We start from the raw sequence: 23,818 nt of genomic DNA on the forward strand, positions 1-23,818 counted from the left end.
CTTGCTCTGTAGACCAGGCTGGCCTCGAACTCACAGAGATCAGCCTGCCTCTGCTTCCCAAGTGCTGGGATGAAAGATGTATGCCATCACCGCTCAGCTCAGAGAGGCATTTTAAACTCATACATTTTCCTCATGCATGTGGAAGCCAGAGGACTTCTCTGAGTCCACTCTCACCCTCCACCATGTCCAGTTCAGGAATAGAACTCAGGTCATCAGGTTTGGTGACAAGCACCCTTATCTACTGAGCCAATTAATGGTGTAGGGGCACAATTGTACTTTTTGCCAGAGTGGCTTGGCCCAGTCTGTATTTTCACTGCAGGTTGGAAAGAGTTTGGTCACCAGGGAGGTGGTGCCATAATACTGGTGTTAGAATTGAACACAGACTACAGCAGAGTTGCTGGGTGTGGTGGTGCACTCCAGTAATCCTAGCACTTGGGAGGCAGAGGCAGGTAGATCTCTCGGTGAGGCCACCGAGTAAATTCCAGGATAGCCATGGCTACACAGAAAAACCCTGTCTCGAAAAACAAAACAAACAAACAACAAAAAATACAGCAGAGTGGTGGCTCATGCCTATAATCACAGTAGCTATTTCCAGGCCAGCCTCCGGATACTGGAGACTGTAGGCACTAATTTTTACACTCTCTTTTATTTGGGTATCTTATGCCTCTAGCCTCCCAAACCCATCCCTCAACCCTAGGTAGGAGAGAAAGAAGGCTAGAAGGGACAGGGGATGTAGACCTCTTTAGACTTAGTTTTCACTGGTTAGAGTTGTCTGGTTCTTTGGGAAGTACCAATCTCAGTTGTCAGGATATCCAGCAGTCCAGCAACAGCAAATGGCAAACGCAGCAGGATGAGCAAGCAGCCTTCCTCCTCCTCCTCAGAGTCCTCAGAATTCCACTAACTCCAGCTGGCAAAGGCCACGTCCCTCTCTGGGCAGCATGAGACTATTCAGCTAAGGCAGTCCCATATCTCACACTTGGAATTAAAACAAAGCAACATATTTAGATAACATAACTGAAGTGGTTTTTTTTGTTTGTTTGTTTGTTCTGTTTTGTGTTTTGTTTTTTGTTTTTTTTGAGACAGGGTTTCTCTGTGTAGCCTTGGCTGTCCTGGACTCACTATGTAAACCAGGCTGGCCTGGAACTCACAGTGATCCACCTGCCTCTGCCTCCCAAGTGCTGGGATTAAAGGCATGAACCACTGCCACCTGGCTTAGATAACTGAGTTTTTAAAGAAACCAAAATTTCCACCGCAGGAGGCCCTGTCTCGGTATAGCCATCCTGGGCCATAATACTGCTAAGCTTCCTCCAAGGCTGGCCAGAGCAATTTCTTCAGCCTCCTGAAATACCGCAGGTGTTCTCCCACACAAGAGTGGAAGGCCTTGTGTGAGTAGGAGGCAGAAGGAAGCGTGAAGACAGAACAGGTGTTGGATACGGTCATCACCACCGCCAGTCCCTTGGGGTTCCTGCCAGCTGCTCTGTCAGCTGCACAGGAAGGAGCAGAGGTCTTGGGCCGCTGAGGAGGTGATTCCCGTCCCTCCTTGACAAGACAGTGGGAAGCCATTCCATGTAGTTCATGACCTGGAGCAGCTGCTTAACCCTGCCATGCTTCAGTTTCCTCGTCTCTAAAATGGGCTTTGTCTTGCGGTCTACCTGGTGACATCACCGTATGGAGAGTAAATACTCCTTCAGTTGGTGGCGTCCCACTCAGGGCACATCTGACTGTCGCTATGGGGATGTGGGGTGATGGTGTGGAGAGCGCAGAGAACTGGGAAGACTTGGACAAATGAAGAGGTGGCTTTTGTAGTCTTGGTTTCCACGAGAAGTGGGTTGTGAAGGTGCCACGAGGGGCTAAGTCAACATGGTAAAGAAGCCTCGGCTGTGAGACCGAGGCGCGCTGACGTCACTCTTTAGATGGCAGGAAGCCTTTGAAGAACGATGCCTTTGGTTTATCCCGCACGTGACTGGGCAGCGTGGGTGGGTGGAGGAATCAGCAGAAGGACTGAGGCTGGAGGAGGTAGCGAGGTGGTGGCAGCCCAGAGAATAGGAGCCAGGATTCAGGAGGGAGAAATACTGAGCTGGAACGGTGGCCACTAAGTCAGGAGACAGGACTGATGAAATGGCTCCAGAACAGGAATCTGGGAAAGTGGAGGCTCTGAGAAAATGCAGGGGACAGGGAGGACCTAGCTGGGGCAAGTTAGTGATTCAGCCATAGGCAGCTGGGCTTTCTAGAGCTGCTAGGTCACTTCTGAAGGGGAAGGTGGAATAGAGAACCTAGAGCTGAGGGGTGTGTGTGTGTGTATGTGTATATGTGTGTGTATGTGTGTATGTGTGTGTGTCTGTCTCTGTGTGTGTATGTGTGTATGTGTGTGTATGTATGTGTGTGTATGTGTATATGTGTGTATGTGTATGTGTGTGTCTACGTGTGTGTGTCTGTCTCTGTCTATGTGTATGTGTGTGTGTCTGTGTGTGTGTATATGTGTGTGTGTGTGTATGTGTGTGTGTGTGTGTGTTGGGGGAGATGGCCAGAGAACCAGGAAGGGCTCTACCTTTTTGATACTCTTATGTAGGAGACATTGGTTAAGTTCTAAGACACATTTACCCTTCCTAGGTGAGGTCATGGTTCTCTGGAAGGTCAGGAGATGTCCCAAGTTCATGCCAGATCTGTGTGCCAGCACACATTCTTGTCTTCCCACACTGACCACCTGTTCTTCCTGCAGGAACTCAGTGGCTCCTCCATGGTCCCCATCATGACAGAAGTGGAAACCAAAACAGACCCTCCCACCTTCAACAGGACCAATAAATTTACAGCTGGCTTCCAGAACATTGTCGATGCCTATGGTGTAGGTAGCTACCGAGAGATAAACCCAGGTAAGGATATGAGGCCTTGTACAATGGAGGAGCAAGAAATTGAAAATTACTAAGGTGTGCCTCTCAGTAGACGAACGCAGGAGGTGAATCCAATTATACCGTGACATTTGACAACTCATTTGGTTTCCTGATGCCCCAGATTGTCTTTTGTCAATGCTGACTCATGAAAGATTTGGTTTTTTGTCTTCGCCCATCTTTGCGTATTTATTTGTTTCGAGTCAGTGTCCTAGATGTAGCCCAGGGTGGCCTTGAACTCATGAAGCCCAGGGTGACCTTGAACTCATGACCTCCATGTTTCCGTCTCTGAGCACTGAGCTTACAGATGTGTGATGCTACACATGGAACTTTTAAATGGCAGCCAACCCTAATCTTCCTTTCCTTCTCCAAGTCAGGCAGGGCCCACCAGCATCTTTACTATCCTGAAGTTATTGTGTGAGAAAGACAAGGATGCACAGGGCTTGGGGTCAGGATAAGAGATCCTTAGCGCTGTGCTGTGCAGCCATGGCGGCCTGGTTAGTGAAATAGAGGAGTAGACCAGATGCTCTGCAGCCACGTAGAGAGCAATGCACTTCTACAGCCTGAGTCACCTCTAACTTGTGACCGGTAACTTGGGGGCCTCATGGGGTCACAATGCCTGTGAGTAACTGCTGGTACTGTGTCCGTGGTGGGGACAGACCAAAGATGATACTGAAGAGAATATAGAAGTAAGCCGGGTGTGGTGGCGCACGCCTTTAATCCCAGCACTCGGGAGGCAGAGGCAGGAGGATCGATGTGAGTTTGAGGCCAGCCTGGTCTACAAAGCGAGTCCAGGACAGCCAAGGCTACACAGAGAAACCCTGTCTCAAAAAACCAAAAAAAAAAAAAAAAAAAAAAAAAAAAAAAAGAATATAGAAGTAGGAGACAGCTTTCAGTCCTGTACTAACCATGTTCACAACACTGGCCAGATATCTCCATAAACAGCTTACAAAAGATGGGATTGTGTTAGTCTTTTTCTGTTGCTGTGATAAAATTCCCTAACAAAACGAAACTTAGGAAAGAAAGGGTTTATTTTAGTTCATGGTTCCAGAGAGGAAGCACATCATAGCAATAAACATGGTAGGCACAACAGTGGCACAACAGTAGGACCAGGGGGCTGGGGATCACATTTTCATCTGCACACAGGAAACAGAGGGAGAACAGGAAGTGGGGCAAGACTTTAAAGTCTTGAGCCCAGGCCTCAGTGACATACTTCTTTCATCAGGGCTCTACCTCTTAAAGGTTCCATAATCTTCCCAAATAGTGCAGCCATCTGGGGGGCACTGAGTGTCCAAATATGTGAGCCTATGGGGGACATTAGTCCTTCAACCCGCCGTAAGGAGGAAGGTCTAGCTCACAGTTTCAGAGGGCTCAGCCTGAGGTTGCCTGGTTCCTTGGAAAGAGCATCATGGTGGCAGAAGCATGTTGGAGAGGAGAAAAGAGGGTGGATTAAAAGGGAATATGGAAAAGGTCAGGGCAAGGTGGAGTCTTGTCCTAGTTTGTGATAAATACCATGACCAAAAGCAACTCGGGGAAGAAAGGGTTTATTTCAGTTTACGATTGTAGTTTATCAAGACAGGAAGTCAGGGCAAGAGTTTGAGGCAGGAATCTGTAGGCAGGAACTGAAGCCAAGACCAGGGAGGAATGCAGCTTACTGCCTTGAGTCTTGTGGCTTAGTTTACTTTTTTTCCCTCTCTCTTTTTTAGATGTATTTATGTATTTATTATGTATAGTGTTATGCCTGAATGTACCCCTGCAGGTCAGAATAGGGCATTACATCACATTATAGATGGTTGTGAGCTACCACGTGGTTGCTGGGAATTGAACTCAGGACCTTTGGAAGAGCAGCCAGTGCTCTTTAACCTCTGAGCTGTCTCTCCAGCCCCCTCAGCTTATTTTCTTAAACACCTCACGATCACCTGACCATGGTGGCACTGCTCCCAGTGGGCTGGGCCTCCTCAAATCATTTAGTACTAAGAATATGCGCCATTGATTTGCCTATCAGCCAAACTGATGGAGGCTTTTTCTTCCCAGAATGACTAAAGCTTGCGTCAAGTTGAAAAAAAAAAAAAAGACCAAAAAACTAGCCAACACAAATCCCAAACAGTAATCTGTTTCCTCAAATAAATACAGACCTGACCTATGATGGAGGAACAGACACTGAGGCCAGGGATTGGCCCCTAGAGATGCCCCCCCCCCCCCACAGCCTGCCAGTTTCCAATCCCTTTCTTAGCAGACAGGGCCTGAGATCTTGCTCCACCCATCATCCCCTCCCAATGCCACCATCTTAGGAATTATCAAGGGATTAATCTACTGGTTAGGCCAGAGCCCTCAGGATCTTAGTCTATCAGGAATCCAGCCTAGCACGCAGTCAAAACTCAACCTCGGCAAATGCTATCTGACTGCCCGACTGTGGGAAGCTTGAGTTGCTTGTATAAGACTTAGTGCTTGCGGGCTGGAGAGATGGCTCAGAGGTTAAGAGCACTGCTTGCTCTTCCAAAGGTCCTGAGTTCAGTTCCCAGCAACCACATGGTGGCTCACAACCATCTACAATGAGATCTGGTGCCCCCTTCTGGCCTTCAGGTGTTACATGTAGGCAGAGCACTGTATACATAATAAATAAATTAAAAAAAAAAAAAAAAAAAGACTTAGTGCTTGCATAAACCAAGAAAGGAGACTCTGTGCTCCTGGATTAGCTCAGGCCCGTGGGAGCCAAGGCAGTATTATGAGGAGATAGTGGAGGGGAAGCAATCAGGTAGGCTGCGTTAACCTGCCAGCCAATGTGGGGGTGGGTGGTGGGTGGGTGTCCCTAGAGAAATTTTGGCTGGGGTGTGTGTGGGGGAGCCATTCAGGGGCCTCAGCTGCTGTGAATGTCACCCCACAGCTCCCTACACAATCATCACCTTCCCCTTCCTCTTCGCCGTGATGTTTGGAGACTGTGGCCACGGGACGGTGATGCTGATGGCAGCCCTGTGGATGGTCCTGAATGAGAGGCACTTGCTGGCTCAGAAAAGCACCAATGAGGTGGGTGGTCAGCAAATGTTCCTGGAGGGGAGAAATGCTAACATGTGTGTGTGAGGACTTGGTCGTGGTGGCTCATGCCTTTAATCCCAGCACTCAGGAGGAAGAGGCAGGAAGAGCTCTGTCTGGCCTACGTAGTAAGTTCCAGGACAGCCAGACTGTGTGAGACCATCTTGAACAAACCAAAACCAAAATGTTTACGTGAGGGGTTAGAGAGATGGCTCAGCTGTTAAAAGTGCTAACTGCTCCTGTAGAAGATCTGAGTGTGGTTCCCAGCACCCATGTTGGGTGGCCCACAACCACCTGTGATTCTCGATCCAGGGGATCAAATGTCCTCATCTGACCTCAGGCACCTGTGCACATGTGCTATGTACTCACATAGATACACACGTTAAAAAAAAACCTGTAGGAGTCAATGTTTTTAATAATGTGTATGTGATTATCACTATAAGGAATAAGATATGTTTGTAAAAATACCCCCAATTCAACATAAAACCCTTGGACAAGGTGGTTCCTTTGGGTGTCTTGCTACAGTAAGTTCATCTTTTTATTTGTCTATGGCATTATGAGATACTGGGTTTGGGCTTACTTATTTTTCTTTGTTTGTTTTTTAAAGCAGAGTTTCAGGTATCCAAGCCTGGCTTCAAACTCACTGTGTAGCCAATGATGACATTTACCTTCCGAGCCTCCTGTCTCTGGCTCTGGAGAGCTGGGATTGCAGACATGCGCTGCTATGCCAGGCTTATGTTGCATGCCTGCAATCAGAGCTCTCCAGAGGCAGAGACAGGAGGCCCAGGCAGATGGAGCTCTGTGAGTTCAAGGCCAGCTTGGTCTACAGAGTGAGTTCCAGGCCAACCAAAACCATACTCAGAGAAAAACAAACAAAGGAAACCATGGGGATATTGAGACCTTACACTTCACGTGGAGTCTCTCTGCATTTGGCATGGGTCACCTTCCATGGTATTGTGATGACAGAAGCCCCCGGGGAGCCTGTGCTGGTTACAGTTAATGGCGGATGTGCTCATGGTAATACATTTGACAGAGCGGAAACATGCCTTCAGCTATGTTCCAGACGTAAGAATGGCTGCAGTCCTTTGGCACAGGCTGGCTTGGTGCAACAATGTCATTGTGAGTTAATCATAAGCAAGGTCAGTCTTGTGACCAGTTCAGTCTTCCATGGCAAGTTTAACAGATGCCATTTTCTGTGGAAGAAATTTAAAGTTGCAAAGCAACACATCAGCAGTTCTTAGGACGAACACCCAGCACCCCAGGTCGTTGCTTTCCTTAGCAGACATGGCAGACAGAAGCCAGGTCTGTGAAGACGAAGGCCTGGATGAGTATAGGTCTGACCTACAATGGTGGGGCTGAGGCCAGCCCAGGGCTTGTCTCCTGGAGGTGCTGGAGGCCACGGCCTGTCAATTTCCAATCCCTTCCTCAGTATGCACAGCCATCCATTCTGCTGAAAGAGTCTACGAGGCTCGCCTGTTGCTGTTTGCACAGTAAATACAGGCCAGGGATTTTCTGACTGGCCTACATAAGCTCAGGCGTGTGGGGATAGGATGTCTGCCTTGGCCCTGCCATTTCTGTCCACACTACCGATGCTGCAGAGATCCCATGTCACTCTCCCCTTCTGTACCTCTGCAGAGCGCACTGACACTTGCCAGTTTCTGTTTTCTTGGCCCAGATCTGGAACACCTTCTTCAACGGGCGCTACCTGATCCTGCTCATGGGCATCTTCTCCATCTACACCGGCCTGATCTACAACGACTGCTTCTCCAAATCTTTTAACATCTTTGGCTCCTCCTGGAGCGTCCAGCCTATGTTCAGAAACGGCACGTGGAAGTAAGTCTCTAGGCTGCCGGGGCACGCTTGCAGGCCACCCGAGACCTCGGTGGCTTTTGGCTCAGATCACAGCTGTCCTTGAAATTCCATCCAGTTTTTAAAGCGATTTTAGTATTTTACATGTATGGATGTTTTACCTGCATGTGTGTATGTATGTGTACCATGTGTGTGTGTGCTGCTGGGGTCAGAAGAAGGTGTTAGAGCCTCTGGAGGTTTTCTGAGCTGCCTTTTTGGTTGCTGGGGGATTGAACTCTTAATTCTGTTCTTAACAATATAATAATAAGCCAGTTCTCCAGCCCCAATAATCAATTGGGACCCAAATTCAGATCCCGGCATCCACTTAAAAGCAGGACACGTACCTGTAACCTAGGACCTGGGGGATGGTGGGTGAGGACGAGGCAGACACATCCTCCATGGTCACTGGGCAGCCTGACCAAGTTTCACATTAAAAAAAAAATCCTTTCTTTCTTTCTTTCTTTCTTTCTTTCTTTCTTTCGATAGGGGCTTGAGTTTTATAGAAATCAAAGTCTATGTGTAAAAAGTCCATCTGAGCCTGGTATGGTGGTGCACACCTTTAATCCCATTTCTCAGGAGGCAGAGGCAGGCATGGACTCTGTGTGTTCAAGGCCAGCCTGGTCTACATAGGGTTTCTGGACAGCCAAAACTACACAGAGAAACCCTATCTTGGAAAACAAATGAAACAAAACAAAACAGCCCACCTGCCCTCCAGGACTAGCCCAGGTGTCCCCCGGGAGACTTTATGGCTCTATTCTGCCCTAATCTTTACTGTCTGGTCCCCTCAGCCCAGCCCTGCAGGTATGTCCCAGTTTCTGTTTTTCCTAACTGTACTCCAGTCAAGGTTATGGCTCTTTGGAAAATTGGGCTGTGAACCTGTGTTGTTCAGAGGGTAATTTCAGAAGTGTCAGGGCTCAAGACAGTACCTCACACATGGTAGCTATTCTGTGACCAAATATGGAGCCATTGAGTGAGCAAAACTTCCACCTTGCCAGTTTCTGTGCTTGGGTTGTCTTGCAAGCTCATGGCTGATGGCACTGTAGTTTTTCTGGGCCTGACCAATTGTTTTTTGTTACTTTTCTCTCATCGCTTTGTTTCTGTAGTGTTCACGTCATGGAGAAGAGTCCATATTTGCAGCTGGACCCAGCCATCCCAGGGGTGTACTCTGGAAACCCCTATCCATTTGGGATTGATCCGGTAAGAATGCCTTCCAGGGTGAAATACCGGTTCTGGATGATATGTAAATGCAGCTTTTATTCACCGGATGTAATTGTCATCTCTGAGGTTTACTGCCTCGACCTGCTAACCTAGGCCTAGTCTTGGAAGCTTCTAGCCTGTGTACAATCTAATTTAGGCCCAGAATGCTTTCAGCCTCTAAGACTAACTGCTGAATAAGCTTACTCTTTCTAGCTTTTTCTGAACTCTGGCTGGCTGGTTCAACTCAGCTATTCTGCCTCAAACCCCTCTCCAAGCTGATGGATTCAAACTGGTTTCTCTCAGCTTCTGACTGAATTGCCCTGCTTGGCCTCAAACTACCTCTAGCAATCTGTTCTACTCTTCTGGCTCCTTCTCATTCTCTGGCTCATTCTGTCTTCACCTGTGCCTAGCTTGTTCTCTCTTCACCCTGTCTCTGTACAACTGTCCCACTAAAACTGCCTCCCTCCCCCGCTCTGTGCTGCCTCTCTTAAGTCACTTCTCTTTCCTCTCTGTTCTCGTGAGAGTTGGACGTGTCCTATTCTGTCAAATCTTTCTGATTTCCCATTCATTGTCTGCTCCTCAATTAGACATCACTTTCAAAACACTGAGTGCTTCCTTCTACAAACTAACTTTACCTTCATTGTTTGGGATTAGAGGTGTGTACTGAGGGCCTGTCTGTATTCCAGCCAGAGGGATTAAGGGTGTGTCGTTCCAGCCGGATCATGCGTACAGTCTTTGGATATGATTTCATGCCAAAGCAGCCATGTTGCTGGATTAGAATTCCTCCACAACAATGAGTTGTTGAGATCTCTGAATAGAGAAGGAGCAGCAGACTGAGGGTGAGATGGGGTAAACGCTGAGGTCTGTGTGATGGGCAGAGCTGTGTTCAGTAGATGAACTCTGCGGGGCCTTGGGCTCTCACGTTCTGTATAGTGTCCTGCTTCCTTCCCCAGCAGCCCTCCCATTGCTGGCTGATAATAAGCCTTTAAAGAAGCCGTTGGAGCTTGGAGGGCTCAGCTGGCAAAGTGCTTGGTGCTGCAAACATAAGGACCCGAGTTTGGTCTCCAGAACTTTCATGTCAAAAGCCAGATATGGACAGGTCGTGGTGATGCACACCTTTAATCGCAGGACTCAGAGGCAGAGGCAGGAGAATTCCTATGGGCTCAGGGCCAGCCTGGTCTACACAGTGAGACCCTGTCTCACAGAATACAACAAAACAAAATCTAGGCACGGTGGTGTGTGCTTGGAATCCCAACCATCAGGTGGGGACAAGTGGGTCACTGGGGCTTGCTAGTTACGCAGCCTAGCCTGCTTGACCAATGAGAGATCCTGCCTTGGAAAAGGAGAAGGTGGTAGGCAGTCCCTGAATACATGCAGTCTCATCCCCACCCCGACCCAGAATTTGGTTGCCTAGAAAGTATGTACATTAAATAAGTTACTTAATATCAGGTTCCCTATTTTGGCATTATTTATTTATTTATTTATTGGCAGTAATTTTGGCTATGATATGCAAGCCACCAATCTTTCTAACCAATCATGTCCTTGTTACTCATGGCCCAACTTCAACAAATCTCTTTTTTTAAAAATTGTATTTAATTAATTTATTCAGATTACAACTCAATTGTTATCCCATCACTTGTATCCTCCCGTTCCTCCCTCCCTCCTGCTTTCACTCTATTCCCCTCCGCTAGGTCTATGACCGAGGGGGACCTCCTCCCCTACTTTATGGTCATAGGCTATCAAGTCTCATCTTGGTAGCCTGCTTATTCTTTCTTTGAGTGCCACCAGGCCTCACATCTGTCCCAATCAGACTGAAACTGTGCTATCTCCCCAAGCTCCTATGGACTTTCATTTTATTTACTTGTTTGTTATATCTCTCAGTCAACTAGATGTGAGATACCGAGTAGAGGAGGAAAAAAAAAAACCTGCGTTGTGAATGGAAACACACATTCATTCATAGAAAGCCAGTGCACACTGCCACTAGGTGGCAGTGTTGTGCTCCTAATCAACCATGCCTCATAGACTTGAATTTTATTAATGTTATTCTCAGTTCCGTGAGTGGCCAGGTTCAGCTTCAACGACTGAGAGTAACCAGTGTGGGCCTCACAGTAGCTCTCCAGACACATTGCATGGGGATCTTCAGACCTACTACCCAGTCCCAGTTACATTCTAAGGTTAAAAAAAAAATTATTATTCAGATTGCTATCTGTCCTTTCACTTATATCTTCCCATTCCCACCTTCCCTCCCTCTTCTGCCTTATATCTCTCCCCTAGACCTCTGATGGAGGGGCTTCCCCCACTATCTGACCACAGCCTATCAAGTGTCATTAGGTTAGTCTGCATCTCCTTCCTCTGTGTGCCCGCCAAGGAGAAGTGATCAAATTGAGGGCACCAGAGTTTTTTGAAAGCCAGTTTGTAAACTGCAAAGTGTGAAAGAAAACTGTGAGTCATTAATATTTTTAAAAAGATCTTACTTTTATTATTATTATTATTATTATTATTATTATTATTATTATTATTATTATTATATTTTTTCTTTCTGTGTGTATGTGTGTATGTATGCATGTAAGCGCATGTACGTGAGTGCAGGTGCCCTAGCAAGACAGAGGCATCAGGTCCCCCTGGAGCTTAAGTACCGGGTTGTTGTGAGGCAGACGTGGGTGCTGGGAAGCAAGCTCTGCAAGAGCAGTGCACACGCTTGACTGTGAGCCTTCTCTCCAGCGCCATGTTATCTTTGCAGTGTGAAAAGCTTTCTCGTCGGTCAGGGTGTCATGGCCAGGAAGCAGGCAAGGAGGAGATGCCACGGTCTCATAACTTTCCTTTGCTTTGAATCCCGCTGTTCCTACCTTCCCTTCCCGCACAGCCCATACCCAACTGTCAGCAAACCCCATCTGTGCTGTTCTGCTCCTCAGGCTGAGCAAGGATGGAGAATTTCACATTTATAAATTGGGGGGGGAGCTGAGGATATGGGGGCAAAGGAACCTTTACACACCACAGGTGGGGGTGTAAACACGTGTGGCCATCGCATAAGTCAGAATGGGGGGGTTCCTCAAAAACCTGAAAATAAGCTGGGCATGGTAGCACACGCTTTTAATGTCAGCACTCGGGAGGCAGAGGCAGGTGGATTTCTATGAGTTCAAGGCCAGCCTGATCTACATGGAGTTTTAGGACAGCCAAAGCTACAGAGAAACTCTGTCTCCAAAAACCAAAACCCAAACCAAACCAAAGCCCCGCGTCAGGCTAAATAAGTCTGTTGCTGAAAAACCTACCCTGCTTGCTTGCTTTCCTGCAGAGCCTTGATTCAAAGTGTGTCGGGCGGTGGTGGGGGACAGGACCAGCAGGGGAATGGTGAAAAGAGATCTTAAGGGGGGATGGGAGAAGGAGAGACTTAGTGAAACACCATGACCAAAAGCAACTTAGAGAAGAAAGGGTTAATTTGGCTCGCACTTTCCCATCACAGTCCACAACTGATGGAAGTCAGGGCAGGAACCGGGAGGCGGGAGCTGAGGCAGAGGCCATGGAGGGGTGCTGTTTATTAGCTTGCTCCTCATGGCTTGCTCAGCCAGGTTTCTTACAGCGTACAGGACTACCCACCCCAGCTGACACGCCTTCAGTGGGCTGGATCCTCAGACGTCAATCATTAATCAGGTCAATTCCAACTGGCCAATCTGGTGCCCGCATTTTCTCAGTTGATGTTCTCTCTCCTAAAATGACTCTTGTTTGTGTCAAGTTGACAAAAAAAGCAAAAAACAAAATACAAAAACCAAAACAAAGCCCAACAACAACTAACCAGGACAGATGGTAATTGAATTCAAGTGACATAAAAGCAGAAGTGAGGATTATCTGGGGAGAAAAGGGAACCAGACAGAGAGGGAGCCAGGGTGCCCTGGGGAAGACAGAGGCAGAAGGGAATGAAGTAGAGCAAAGTATAGCGACACATTCATGTGAAAATGCCATAATTGAAGTCCATTACTTTGACTGTTGACTTCCCACAGAGGGCAGAAGCCAGTGCTCTTAACCACTGAGCCATCTCTGCAGCTTCTCAATGAACAGAAAAGTAATCTTAAAAAGAGGAAAGTAGTCCCAGTCCTAAACAGTCAAGTAGCCCAGAGTTTCTGTCTTGAGTCCATTTTTTGCCACTTGACCACAATTTTGAAAGGGAAGAAAAAGAACGTCAGGGTCGGAGAGGTGGGATGCTCAGAATAAGAGTGGAACTGGTACCATTTAGGGCTTGTAAACGCGAGGCCTGGGGCTCTATCCCCAGTACCACAAAAGCAAAACAAGCAATTTCTTGCCTAAGAGTGTATGAGTAAGATGGCAAATCCATAAGATATACAACATTATAGGGAGTGGCAGAGATGGCAGCTGTGCTCCCTATATCCAGGGCCTCTCTGCCTTTGAGCCTGGTGGAGGGTTTAATCCCTGCATAGTATAAAGTGTCCTCAACTTATTCACTTACTGTGCTAAGCATCTTCTGTGGCTTTGATCACAAAGCATCTGGCCTCCATCACAGCAGAGCGGCTTTAAGGTGTTTTCGGTTTCCCTTTTCAGTAAGGGTGCTGAGCCCAGGGTCTCGTACATGGGGGGCAAGAGCTCTACCACTAAGCCATGCTCACAGAGGGGACATAGTAGTTAAAAACCTTCCTTTGGAAGTCGGCTGCCTGTGTCTAAAGCTTGGTTTTTCCACCCATTGGCTTTGTGATTCTGAACAAATGAACATATCCTTGCCTATTTTGTCACCCGTAGAATGAACAGGTTGTACAGCCTTAGCCCTGAGGTTGCATAGCAGATGGATCAGTCTACTGCATAAACATGATATGCATTAGTTGCTATCATATTTTCTTTCAAGGTACATTGGTTACTTGTTCTTTCTGAGATTATGATTAATTCTCTAAGTTTATCTATATAACTGGAATGTTTGTATCTAGCTGAGAGAGTCTGTTGGAATTAAATAAGATCAGTATTTCCGAAGAGGTTGATGTGTGTGCCTGGTACTTCACCTGTTAGCATTTGTAATTCATCTGATTGGCTAGGTCTATAGTCTGTTAAGGACCCTACCCTCACCACGCTGACTGGTGCTGTAGAAATGGGTCATCACTATGATGGCCAAAGAAAGGCAGGGTCAGAGGGCAAGTCCCAGGTAGCTTAGATGCCAGGGTAGCTGTGCCAAGAGTAGAGGCAGTGCCTATAGTCACTGCAGTCCCCACTTTTCTCGTCCTATTGGTCTCTTGCTGACTGGCGGGAAGAATATTGCCAAGAGCAAGCCCCGTGCAGCTTCCGATAGCGTGTTTGTGTGTGTTCCTGTGTATGTGAGTATGTACACACACAGTGGGGGATGGGCAAGATGACTGTGTAGTAAAGCTGTGCCTAACTGGGTGTTGGCCCATGTGGTGGTGTGAGTGAGAGTGCCCCCACAGTCTCAGGCATTTGAACAGTTGGTCCCTAGTTGGTGGCGCTGTTTGGGGAAGCAAAGGTGATGCAGCCTTGCTGGAGGAAGTACATCATGGGGGTGGGGGTGGGGTGGGGGCGGGGCTTTGAGATGAAAACCGCCTCTCTGCTTCATGCTTGCGGTTAAGGACGTGAGTTCTCAGCTTCCTGCTCCTACCTTCACGCCACCAGGCTTCTCTTTCATGATGGACTCTGATCCCATGGGAACCACAAGTCGAAACAAACTCTCGGATGAGTTGCCTTGGTCACGGTGTTACATCACAGCAACAGAGGAATAAAGAACACAGCCTCTGGGAAAGAAAGCAATGTGGAGTAGGAAGTTTTGATGAAGTGAGGGGTTTGTGTGGATTTGTTGCCTTTTGGATGACACATCTCACAGGCAGGCGGGATGTGCTTGGTTTCCTGTGAGCTCAAGGGTAGGAGCAAGGGAACGGCATGCAGACCACCGGGTTAGTGAGCTTTCTGTGGCATTAGTACTGGGGCCATTAGCTACAGGGAGACTCTGGCTAGCCCCTGGCTACTACTCTGCTCTTGTTTTAGGGTTGGAGGGCCGCCTCTTTCTGAGGACTAGGAGTGGGGGGAGGGGAGATGAGGGAGGGAGGATGGGCCTGGGAGGTGATGAGGGAGGTGGCTACAGTTGAGATACAAAGTGAACAAATTAAAAAAATAAAGAATTCAGGTAATGTTTTAGTTTGTTTCCTGCTGCTGTGATAAACACCATAACCACAAACAACGTGGAGAGGAAATTGTTTATTTAGCTTCCCACTACTGAGGGGAAGCTGGGGCAGGAAGTGAAGCGGAGGCTGTGGAGGGGGGAATTTCTTACTGGCTTAGTTGCTTCCCTGTGCAACCCAAGCCCACCTGCCCAGGGATGGCCTCACCCACAGTGCACCAGGCCTCCCACACCAATCACCAATCAAGAAAATGGCCCACAGGCCAATCACTGATAGAGGGAACGGGTGACTCTAGTTTGCCAAGTTGATGACAGGAACTAACCAGCAGAGGCAGCCAGGCTGGGCGCCAAGCCCGCGCGCTCACTGGGCCACCTCAGCCGTCCTTAACTCTGGGTCCCCTCTGACCAGTGGCACCAGTGCTCTAACACTGTCGCCACAGCTGCAGTTACAACACGCTGGTCCTTTTCCCTTCTCTGAGCCCAAAGTCATGTCATAGCCAGAGCAGCTTTCTTGGGGGGACTGTGCTGTAGCCTCAACTCCAAAAGACCTCCCCAATTCTGCCTCATGTCTTTCTTGTCATGTTTTTTTTTTAAATTCCAGATTTGGAACCTGGCTTCAAACAAACTCACGTTTTTAAACTCCTACAAGATGAAGATGTCAGTCATCCTGGGGATTACTCAAATGCTTTTTGGTGTTATTCTCAGCCTCTTCAATCACATGTGAGTTTCTTCCTTAAAAAACATTTTAGGTTATGTGTACATATATGTGTATGTATGTCTGTGTATACATGTGTATATGTACATGTGTTGTGTATGTGGAGTGTGTATGTGTGTAAGTGTGTATGTGCATGTGTGGGTGTATGTGTGTTTGTGTGTGTACATGTGTGTGTGTGAGTGTGGGCATGTGTGTGTACATGTATTTGTGTGTATACATGTGTGTGTGTAAGTGTGGGCGTGTGAGTATGTATGTGTGTGAGTGTGTGTACATGTGTGCATGTATGTATATGTGTACATGTGGATGTACGTGTGTTTGTGTGTGTGAGTGTGGGCATGTGAGTATGTGTACATGTGTTTGTGTACATACATGTGTGTGTGAGTGTGGACATGTGAGTGTGTATGTGTGTGTGTGTACATGTGTGCGTGTATGTGTATGTGTACATGTGGGTGTATGGGTGTTTGTGTATGTACATGTGTGTGTGTATACATGTGTGTCAGTGTATGTATGTGCATGTGTGGGTATACGTGTGTATACGTGTGTGTGGCATGTGAGTGCAGGCTCCTGGGTCCCCAGAAGCTGGAGTTCCTGGTGATCATGTGCTGTCTAACATGGGTTCTAGGAACCAAACTTGGGCACTCTACCAAAACATAAGGATTCCTAACTCATGAGCCGTCTTCCACCCTACATGTGAATTTCTTGTCGCACCTCTGAATGCTCATCTAAGGCACGGAAGAGACACTGAGGCAGTGCCACCGGTGAGCCTTCACACGGCAGGCAGCTGTCCTGTGAGTCTTCACTAGAGCTGAGACAGGCTGGTTGGCCAGAAGCAGGAGCACCTCTGTTTCTGCCGTGCAGAGTCTGTTGAAGTAAATGTGTGTTTTCACCTGAGAACTGTCTGAGGGTTCAGCAGGGGGCTGGGGAGCTCACAGCACTTTGTGTTTCCCCCATCTGAAAGGAAAGGTTGGTGTAGTACCCAGCTCATTCCCCACCCAATGGGCCAGGAGGACTTGTATGGATTCTGGCCAAGGGACTCCCAACCCTGGACCACCCAGCTGGTGGCAGCTTCTTTTTCTCCTGCCCGTTCATATTGGCACTCTGTTCCTTTCCTTCCATCAACATCCGTCACTTGAAAGCTTTTTAAACGTATTGATGCTAAAAGTGTGTTTGGACACATACGTGCTCACTCAGTGTGCCTTTTGACCATGGTAGCTGATTGTAGGTGACATAGAAATCCCACTTGCTACTTAGGAGTAAGAAGGCATGGGGCGCCCAGAAGTGATGGAGAGCTCACAGTCAGTCAGTTGAAGTCTCCACTTTAGCGCCTAAGGGATGTGAACATAGGCTCAATGCTTGACACTGCTGAGATTGGTATCATGGTAAACAAAACAGATTGGGGGCTGGGGATGTTGCACAGTTGGCAGAGTGTGTGCCTGGCATGCACAAAGCCCTGGGCCCAGTCTCCAACACTGCACAAAATGAGTATGGTGGTGGTGTGCATCTGTAATCCCAGCGCCTAGGTGGAGGCAGGAAAATCAGACATTCAAGGTTTAGCTCCATAGCAAGTTCAAGGCCAGCCTGGGCTATGGGAGATCCTGTCCGAAAAAAGAGACAGAAGGGCAGAGAGAGGAAGAGAATGGGAACACATGACCAGAATGGGTTAGGTTACAGGGAAACGAACAACTCCAACCTCAATGGCTTAAGATTATGAATCACAGCAGGGCTCACACGGGTCCCACATCTGTCATCCTTCCACCCAGGGGGCTTGGAGGATGCGTGGCCACTCCATGGAGCCCTGCAAGTGCCATGGCAGAGAAAAGGCAGAGAGTTACCCAGTAAGTGTGGAAGCTTCCATCCAAAATGGCAGGTGCCATTTCTGGTTCCCTTTTGTTGGCAAGAACCAGTTGCAAGGTGACCTTCACTGAGAGGCCATAGAAGTGGTTCTGCTTGGAAAGTCAAGGATGCTCTGCCCCGAGGGAAGCACTGTGGGTGAGAAGCTAAAGATCTGTGGGGCAGGGCTGGCGTTGGCCTCCATATGCATCAGGGCCTTTTCTGACATTCTGTCTCTAGAGCGCCCCTCTTAGCCTGTAGGGCTCTCTCTTAGAGCAGAAGGCTCTGAACCTTCTACTGCCCCATTTCAGCATTGTGTCTGGAGAGAGTTTATAGAATTTCAGGATCATAAAATACGCTTTTCTTCTCTTGAGGTATTAGGAATTGAACATAGGGCCTCCCACAGGCGAGGTGTCTTGGGCACTGTTCTATTGCTGTGAAGAGGCACCATGACCATGGCAATGCTTACAAAAGAAAGCATTTAATTTGAGGCTGGCTTACGGCTTCAGAGGGTATTGTCATCACATGGTGAGAGCATGGCAGCAGGCAGGCAGGCATGGTGCTGGAGTAGCAGCTGAGAGCTCTATATCCTGATGAGAGAGAGAGAGAGAGAGAGAGAGAGAGAGAGAGAGAGAGAGAGAGAGAGAGACAGACAGACAGACAGTCAGTCTACCAAATTATGAACCTATGGGAGCCAGTCTCATTCAAACCACTACACTAGGCAAGTAAGTGTTCTGCTACTGAGCTACAGCTGTAGCCCTCCATTTTTTTTTTTTTTTAAAGGTAGGGTCTCATGTAGCGCAGGCTGACCTTGAACTTGGGATATACATCTAAGGCTGGCCTTGTTTTCCTGCTCCTCTGCTTCCACTTCCCAAGTTCTGGGATTATAGACATAAGCCAAGTGGTTTTCCTTTTCCACTTTTAAGTTTTGAGACAGGGTCCCATTAAGCTTTGTCAGCTGCCACGTGACTCACCATGTAGCCCAGGCAATGCTAGGTCATGCGATCCTTCTGCCTCAGCCTTTGGGGTGTCTGTGATTACAGGCTTGTGCTACCAGACTCGGCTTTTAGAGTTCTTCTTCAACCCAATCATGGAAAAGTGAGGACCACTGAGTTAACTGTGTGCGCGTGTGCGACTGTTACAGGTGTGGGCGTTCAGCCACCTGACGTAACTGCCGGCTATGAGAGCCAGTCTTCGTTTCCAGGCTCTATCTAGCCCACGGGCTGTAGACTAGGAGCCCCTGTCTTAGCACATGTGTGGGAGAAAAACTTCCAAATGCCTTGTTTCTGCTTAATTTCACTCTCAAAAGTGACTTGGGAGTGAGGTCTTCATGAGAAGCTGTGGCCAGATCACTGGGTGGTACCTTCTAGACCTAGGCTCTCTCTCCCCCAGTGTTACTTTTCTCCTTCCTCCCTTTCCTATCCATAAGTGCTTGTGCTTCCCAGGGGAGCACAGCTGCTTGCCAGCAGTGCTCAAGAAGGAAATGAGCTCCTGCGCCCTGGGGAGAGTGCTTAAGCTTAAGCATTAACGTTCTGTTAACGTTGTGTCTTATATGTGTCTTCCGCCCCTAGTTACTTCCGAAGGCCCCTCAACATCATCCTGCAGTTCATCCCTGAGATGATTTTTATGCTGAGTCTGTTTGGATACCTGGTTTTCATGATCATTTTCAAGTGGTGTCGATACGATGCCCGCACGTCCCAGAAGGCTCCCAGCATCCTCATCCATTTCATCGGCATGTTTCTGTTCGACTACGATGAGTCCTCCAATGCACCCCTCTACAGCCATCAGGTAGGTCTGTTTGAACACCTCCTCACGCCCACTCTGTTCTGTAAGATGCCTCTCCTGGTGGTCTCAGAAGTCCTTTGCAGCACTGAGCCATCTTAGCACTCTGGGAAGAGCATTGTGTTGTCATTAAAACAAGGGGACAGGTGCAGCTTTGTGGCTCCCGTTCCTCCTGCTGGGGCACCGCACAAGGGACATTATTGCTGAGGAGTTAGAAACTGGCTAGGAAAAGAGGAAGAAAACAAAACAAAACAAACAAACAAACAAACAAAAAACCACCCAACACAGTCCTTCTGGTGGCTTGGCTTGAATTGTACAATGTCCCATTAAGTTTTAAACCTTAAAGATTTAAAAAATCTTGGCCTGGCAAGATAGTTCCGCAGCTAGTAAGCGCTGGCTGCCATTCTGAGGGCTAAGGTCAGTTCCTGGGCTGGTGGAAGGAGTGAACAGACTCCTGCGAGTTGTCCTCTGATCCCCACATGCATGAAAAAAAAAGAAAAGATTTTTAAAAAATCTCACTTGGGAGGCAGAGGCAGATAGATGGATTTCTGAGACTGAGGCCTAGCTCTGTAGAGAGAGTTCCAGGACTGCCAGGGCTACACAGTGAAACTCCTGTCTAAATATAAACAAACAAGCAAACACAACAGATAGATCTTTTGTTAAAAAAAAGCAAACTCCAGCTCAGGTTCACAGGAAAGAAAATAAAAATAAAACCAAGAACAGAAGCTCCTTTGCTTCCACGGATGGTGGGTTTCTGGAAAACTGAGAGTCAGGTTCATGCTACGCCAGGGTCCCCAGAGTCAGCCAGACCTCACCCTGTTTTCTGTTATTCCGTGGATGTATGCTCCAACAGTTGGACTTTATTCCCATTCTGATCTTTTATTTCCCTCAGTCTTTTTATCATTAACAGTTGCCCCCCGGGGATCTAAAGGGAATCCTTCTGAGACAGAAACCCCCTGTAAATTCTCAGATCTACAGATGCTCAAATTTCCTGTATAAAGTGGTACAGTAGTTGGGTAGAGCCCATGTACCCCCCACGCCCAGTGTTCTCACCCTCCATCCCCCGAGGCAGGGTTTCTCTGTGTAACAGCCCTGGCTGTCCTAGAACTCACTTTGTAGACTAGGCTGGCCTCGAACTCATAGAGCCCCACCTTCTGCCTCCTGAGTGCTATATTTAAAAGCCACCATGTCCAGCTCTTGCCCTGCATTCTTTAGCTACTTTCTGATCACTTTGCCATTGGAGCGCTGTAAATGCTATGTAAATTACTATGGCACCATTTTCTAGGGAAATAATGGCTAGACAAAAGGTCTCTTATCTAGCCTATTATCTACTGTAGTTCAGTACAGAGAGGTTTTGTTTTGTTTTGTTTTTTAATATTTTTGGTTGGATATGCAGATGTGGAACTTGCAGAGATGAATGGTTGAGTAGCTCCTACTTTTTTCAGCGGTGTAGATGTATTTGTGAGGTACTATAGTGTTTGGGTGAACATATAAAATCATGGGTTTCATCACAGTGTTGTCACACACACATGTCACTATACTTTGTTCTCAATTGTCCTCCGCCCTCACTGCTCTCACTCCAGCAGGTTCCTTCTCCCCATAAAGTGTATTTTATCCCGAAACAATAGAAAATGTTTCCTTGGGACTGGATGTAAAAAGAACTCAATGAAGCTGGGTGTGGTGATGTACTCCTTTAATTGAGCAGAGGCAGAGGCAGAGGCAGGTGGATCTCTGTGAGTTCGAAAGCAAGTCCAGGACAGCCAAGGCTACACAGGGAAACCCTGTCTTAAAAAAACAAAACAAGCAACAACAACAAAAGAACTCAATGAGTCATTTTTATAGCCTGGCCTCACCCAGAGATGAACCCAAACAATATAGCTGGAAGGCTGGTAGGCTCTATGACTTTTCTATCCTGTCTCCTCTGGACCAAGTTCTGTGGCTAGGATCCCACAAGTGGCTCTTCCATGGACGCATCCTCTGTCAGGGACTGCAAACACTAGTGTCCTAGACGCCTTTGAACTTTTCCCCAGGCTCTTAGCTGTGTTCCCGTTCCTCCAGAGGCATCAAGCAAGAAGAAAAGCTGCCTGCTGACGAGGCTTTTGTAAGAGTGGAGAAACATAGCTCAGGGGACCCTTTTGTATCTGACCTGTTAAACACACATGGCAACCTTGGGCTGGCCCCAGAAGGCTGGCACAAAGGGAGTGTGTTTTGAAGCTTCGTTTATCCCATGCTGGCATCAGAATGAACGTTTATGTGGATTTCCCAAACAAACCCTGTCTTGTAGACACTGGCCTTAGAGAAACCAAGTAACAAACCCTTTCTTGTAGGCACTGAGTAACCAAGTATTTCCAGTGTTAACCGCCTGTGGAGAGGGCCAGGGCTTCACTTAGTTTGGAAGAGGTGCCAGCCGTTGCAACGAGTGGCTTTCCAACTTCTTGTCTTCAAAAACATTACAGGGAACTGGTTGCTTTCCCCAAGGCAGTCTGTGAAGATTAATTATGTTGACACGGTTTGGGATTTCCATAACTTCAGTCTGGGGTCAGGTGGCTGGAAGAAATGGCAATCACTAAAGGCTCCACTCAGCATTTCCTTCTCCCTGCTCCAGTCAGGACACCTTCCTGCCTTTCCACAGTAGCACCTGATCAGATCGCTCCTCAGAGCTGGGAACTGTGGAGGAGGAATGTATATAGAAAAGGGGGTGGAGGGCTGGGGTGTGGGGGGGAGAGGGACGCCCTGAAAGGAAACAGGAAGCTAGGCATTCCTCTTGGGTTTCAGCAATGGCCAAAGGGAGACCAATGAGAAACTGGGTTCTGAGTACACAGTGGATATCCCAACCCATGAGGGGACATGAGGCTAAAAGCCAGGTAGAGGGTGTGGGGGAGAGAGAGGGAGGGAGGGAGGGAGGGAGGGAGAGAGAGAGAGAGAGAGAGAGAGAGAGAGAGAGAGAGAGAGAGAGATATCAAATAATTACCTCACAGTGGAAATATGTAATTACTGGTTGAACATAAAATGACCGGAGGCTTGGTTTCAGCTGAGATACGGTTGGAGTCATGTGACCTGACAATTTTCTTCTGGACCCAGGGGGCAGAGTTAAAGGGCGAGCAAACCGTAGAGCTGTTTTCATAGTGTGTCCCTCCAGGACTTGTTTTAAAGACTGGCTGGCTCCGTATGGTGTGAGGGTATTCCAAGGGCTTCATAGAAAGTAGGCAACACAGAAATGATACCTGTCCTTCTTGGGCACAGAGCACCCCAGGATAGCCATTTCTGCCTACACTCGGAATGTAGTAGACATGAAGGGGAGCAGTTGGAATGCTTTAGGAGGCTCGGCGGGCTGCTGAAGTGCCTGCCCTCCTTGGCCTCTTGAGCATAGGAAACCCCATTGTGCATGGGAAGGGTACTCTGCGGTCATCTTAGTGACTGGTCACCGTTTTGATCTTGCAGCAAGAAGTCCAAACTTTCTTTGTCATTATAGCGTTGGTCTCTGTGCCATGGATGCTTCTGATTAAGCCATTTATTCTCAGAGCCAAGCACCAGAAGTCTCAGGTAAGTGTAATGGCTTTTAGTTGGCCCACTGGGGGCCACTGCACACATTCCTTTAGTAGAGTCCCATGGATGCCCTCTACTTCCAGCCCTGTGAGCCTCTATTTCCCAAACACAGTAAGTTTGAGATCTTCAGCTCTGCTCAGGGTGTGTGTGTCCTACCCAGTTGTCATTGAAGGTTTGTTTTATTGGCTAGGCATGGAAGAATTTTACACTTTTTGTTTTGTTTTGTTTTGTTTAGAGACAGAGTCTCCCTATATAGCTTTGGCTTGTCTGATATTTACTATGTGGCACAGGCTAGCCTCAACTCGAAGCAATTCTCCTACCTCTGTCTCCCTAGTACTAGGATTATAGGCACACACTGCCAATGCCCCCACTTAATTCTACTTTTTATAAGTGAGTACAAAAAATTACTCTTCACAGATTTTCTAAGGCTGTGATTTCATTCCATGCTGCTATAGTCTGTGTTAGGGAGCCCCCTGCCCCAAGCCCCTGGTAGATGCATTCAAGGAAACCAGTTTTAATTTATGAATAACTTTCTCCTATTGTCAAATATCGGTTTCAATCAATTTCTTTCTTCTGTATAACCTTCCTTGAGCCTTGGATGTACCTAAGGAGCACAGTGCAAATAGGATTTAGGGAGATTAATGCCTCAGTCCAGCTGAGGGACGACTCCCTACTTTCTTCTGTTAGAGAAGATGATGCAGTGGACTGTGTTGAGATTGCAAGTGCTTTAAATGGCTGTAGGCATTAAATTCTACTTTTCTAAGACATAAGGTGGACATTAGCCTCAACTGTCATGTATGTGGGGTCTGGAGAAGGCGAATGACATAGCAAAAAAGTCAAATAATCACAACATGAGAGAGAGAG

The 23,818-nt window shown here is 47.6% G+C and overlaps 1 protein-coding gene across 2 annotated transcripts in view; it reads left to right on the top strand.

The window, feature by feature from the left end:
- Window positions 1-23,818, top strand: part of ATP6V0A4 (ATPase H+ transporting V0 subunit a4) — a 79,534-nt gene that overhangs the window by 47,956 nt on the left and 7,760 nt on the right. For both annotated transcript variants that reach the window (XM_084787614.1, XM_084787615.1), the window contains exons 11-17: window positions 2,720-2,870; window positions 5,770-5,909; window positions 7,591-7,748; window positions 8,867-8,960; window positions 15,683-15,801; window positions 19,198-19,414; window positions 22,850-22,951. In XM_084787614.1, coding sequence (XP_084643740.1) covers window positions 2,720-2,870; window positions 5,770-5,909; window positions 7,591-7,748; window positions 8,867-8,960; window positions 15,683-15,801; window positions 19,198-19,414; window positions 22,850-22,951 — 981 coding nt within the window. The remainder of the gene's footprint in view (window positions 1-2,719; window positions 2,871-5,769; window positions 5,910-7,590; window positions 7,749-8,866; window positions 8,961-15,682; window positions 15,802-19,197; window positions 19,415-22,849; window positions 22,952-23,818) is intronic.

This window comes from Acomys minous (assembly GCF_964271855.1).
Source record: "Acomys minous genome assembly, chromosome: 6".
Classification (NCBI taxonomy): Eukaryota; Metazoa; Chordata; class Mammalia; order Rodentia; family Muridae; genus Acomys; species Acomys minous.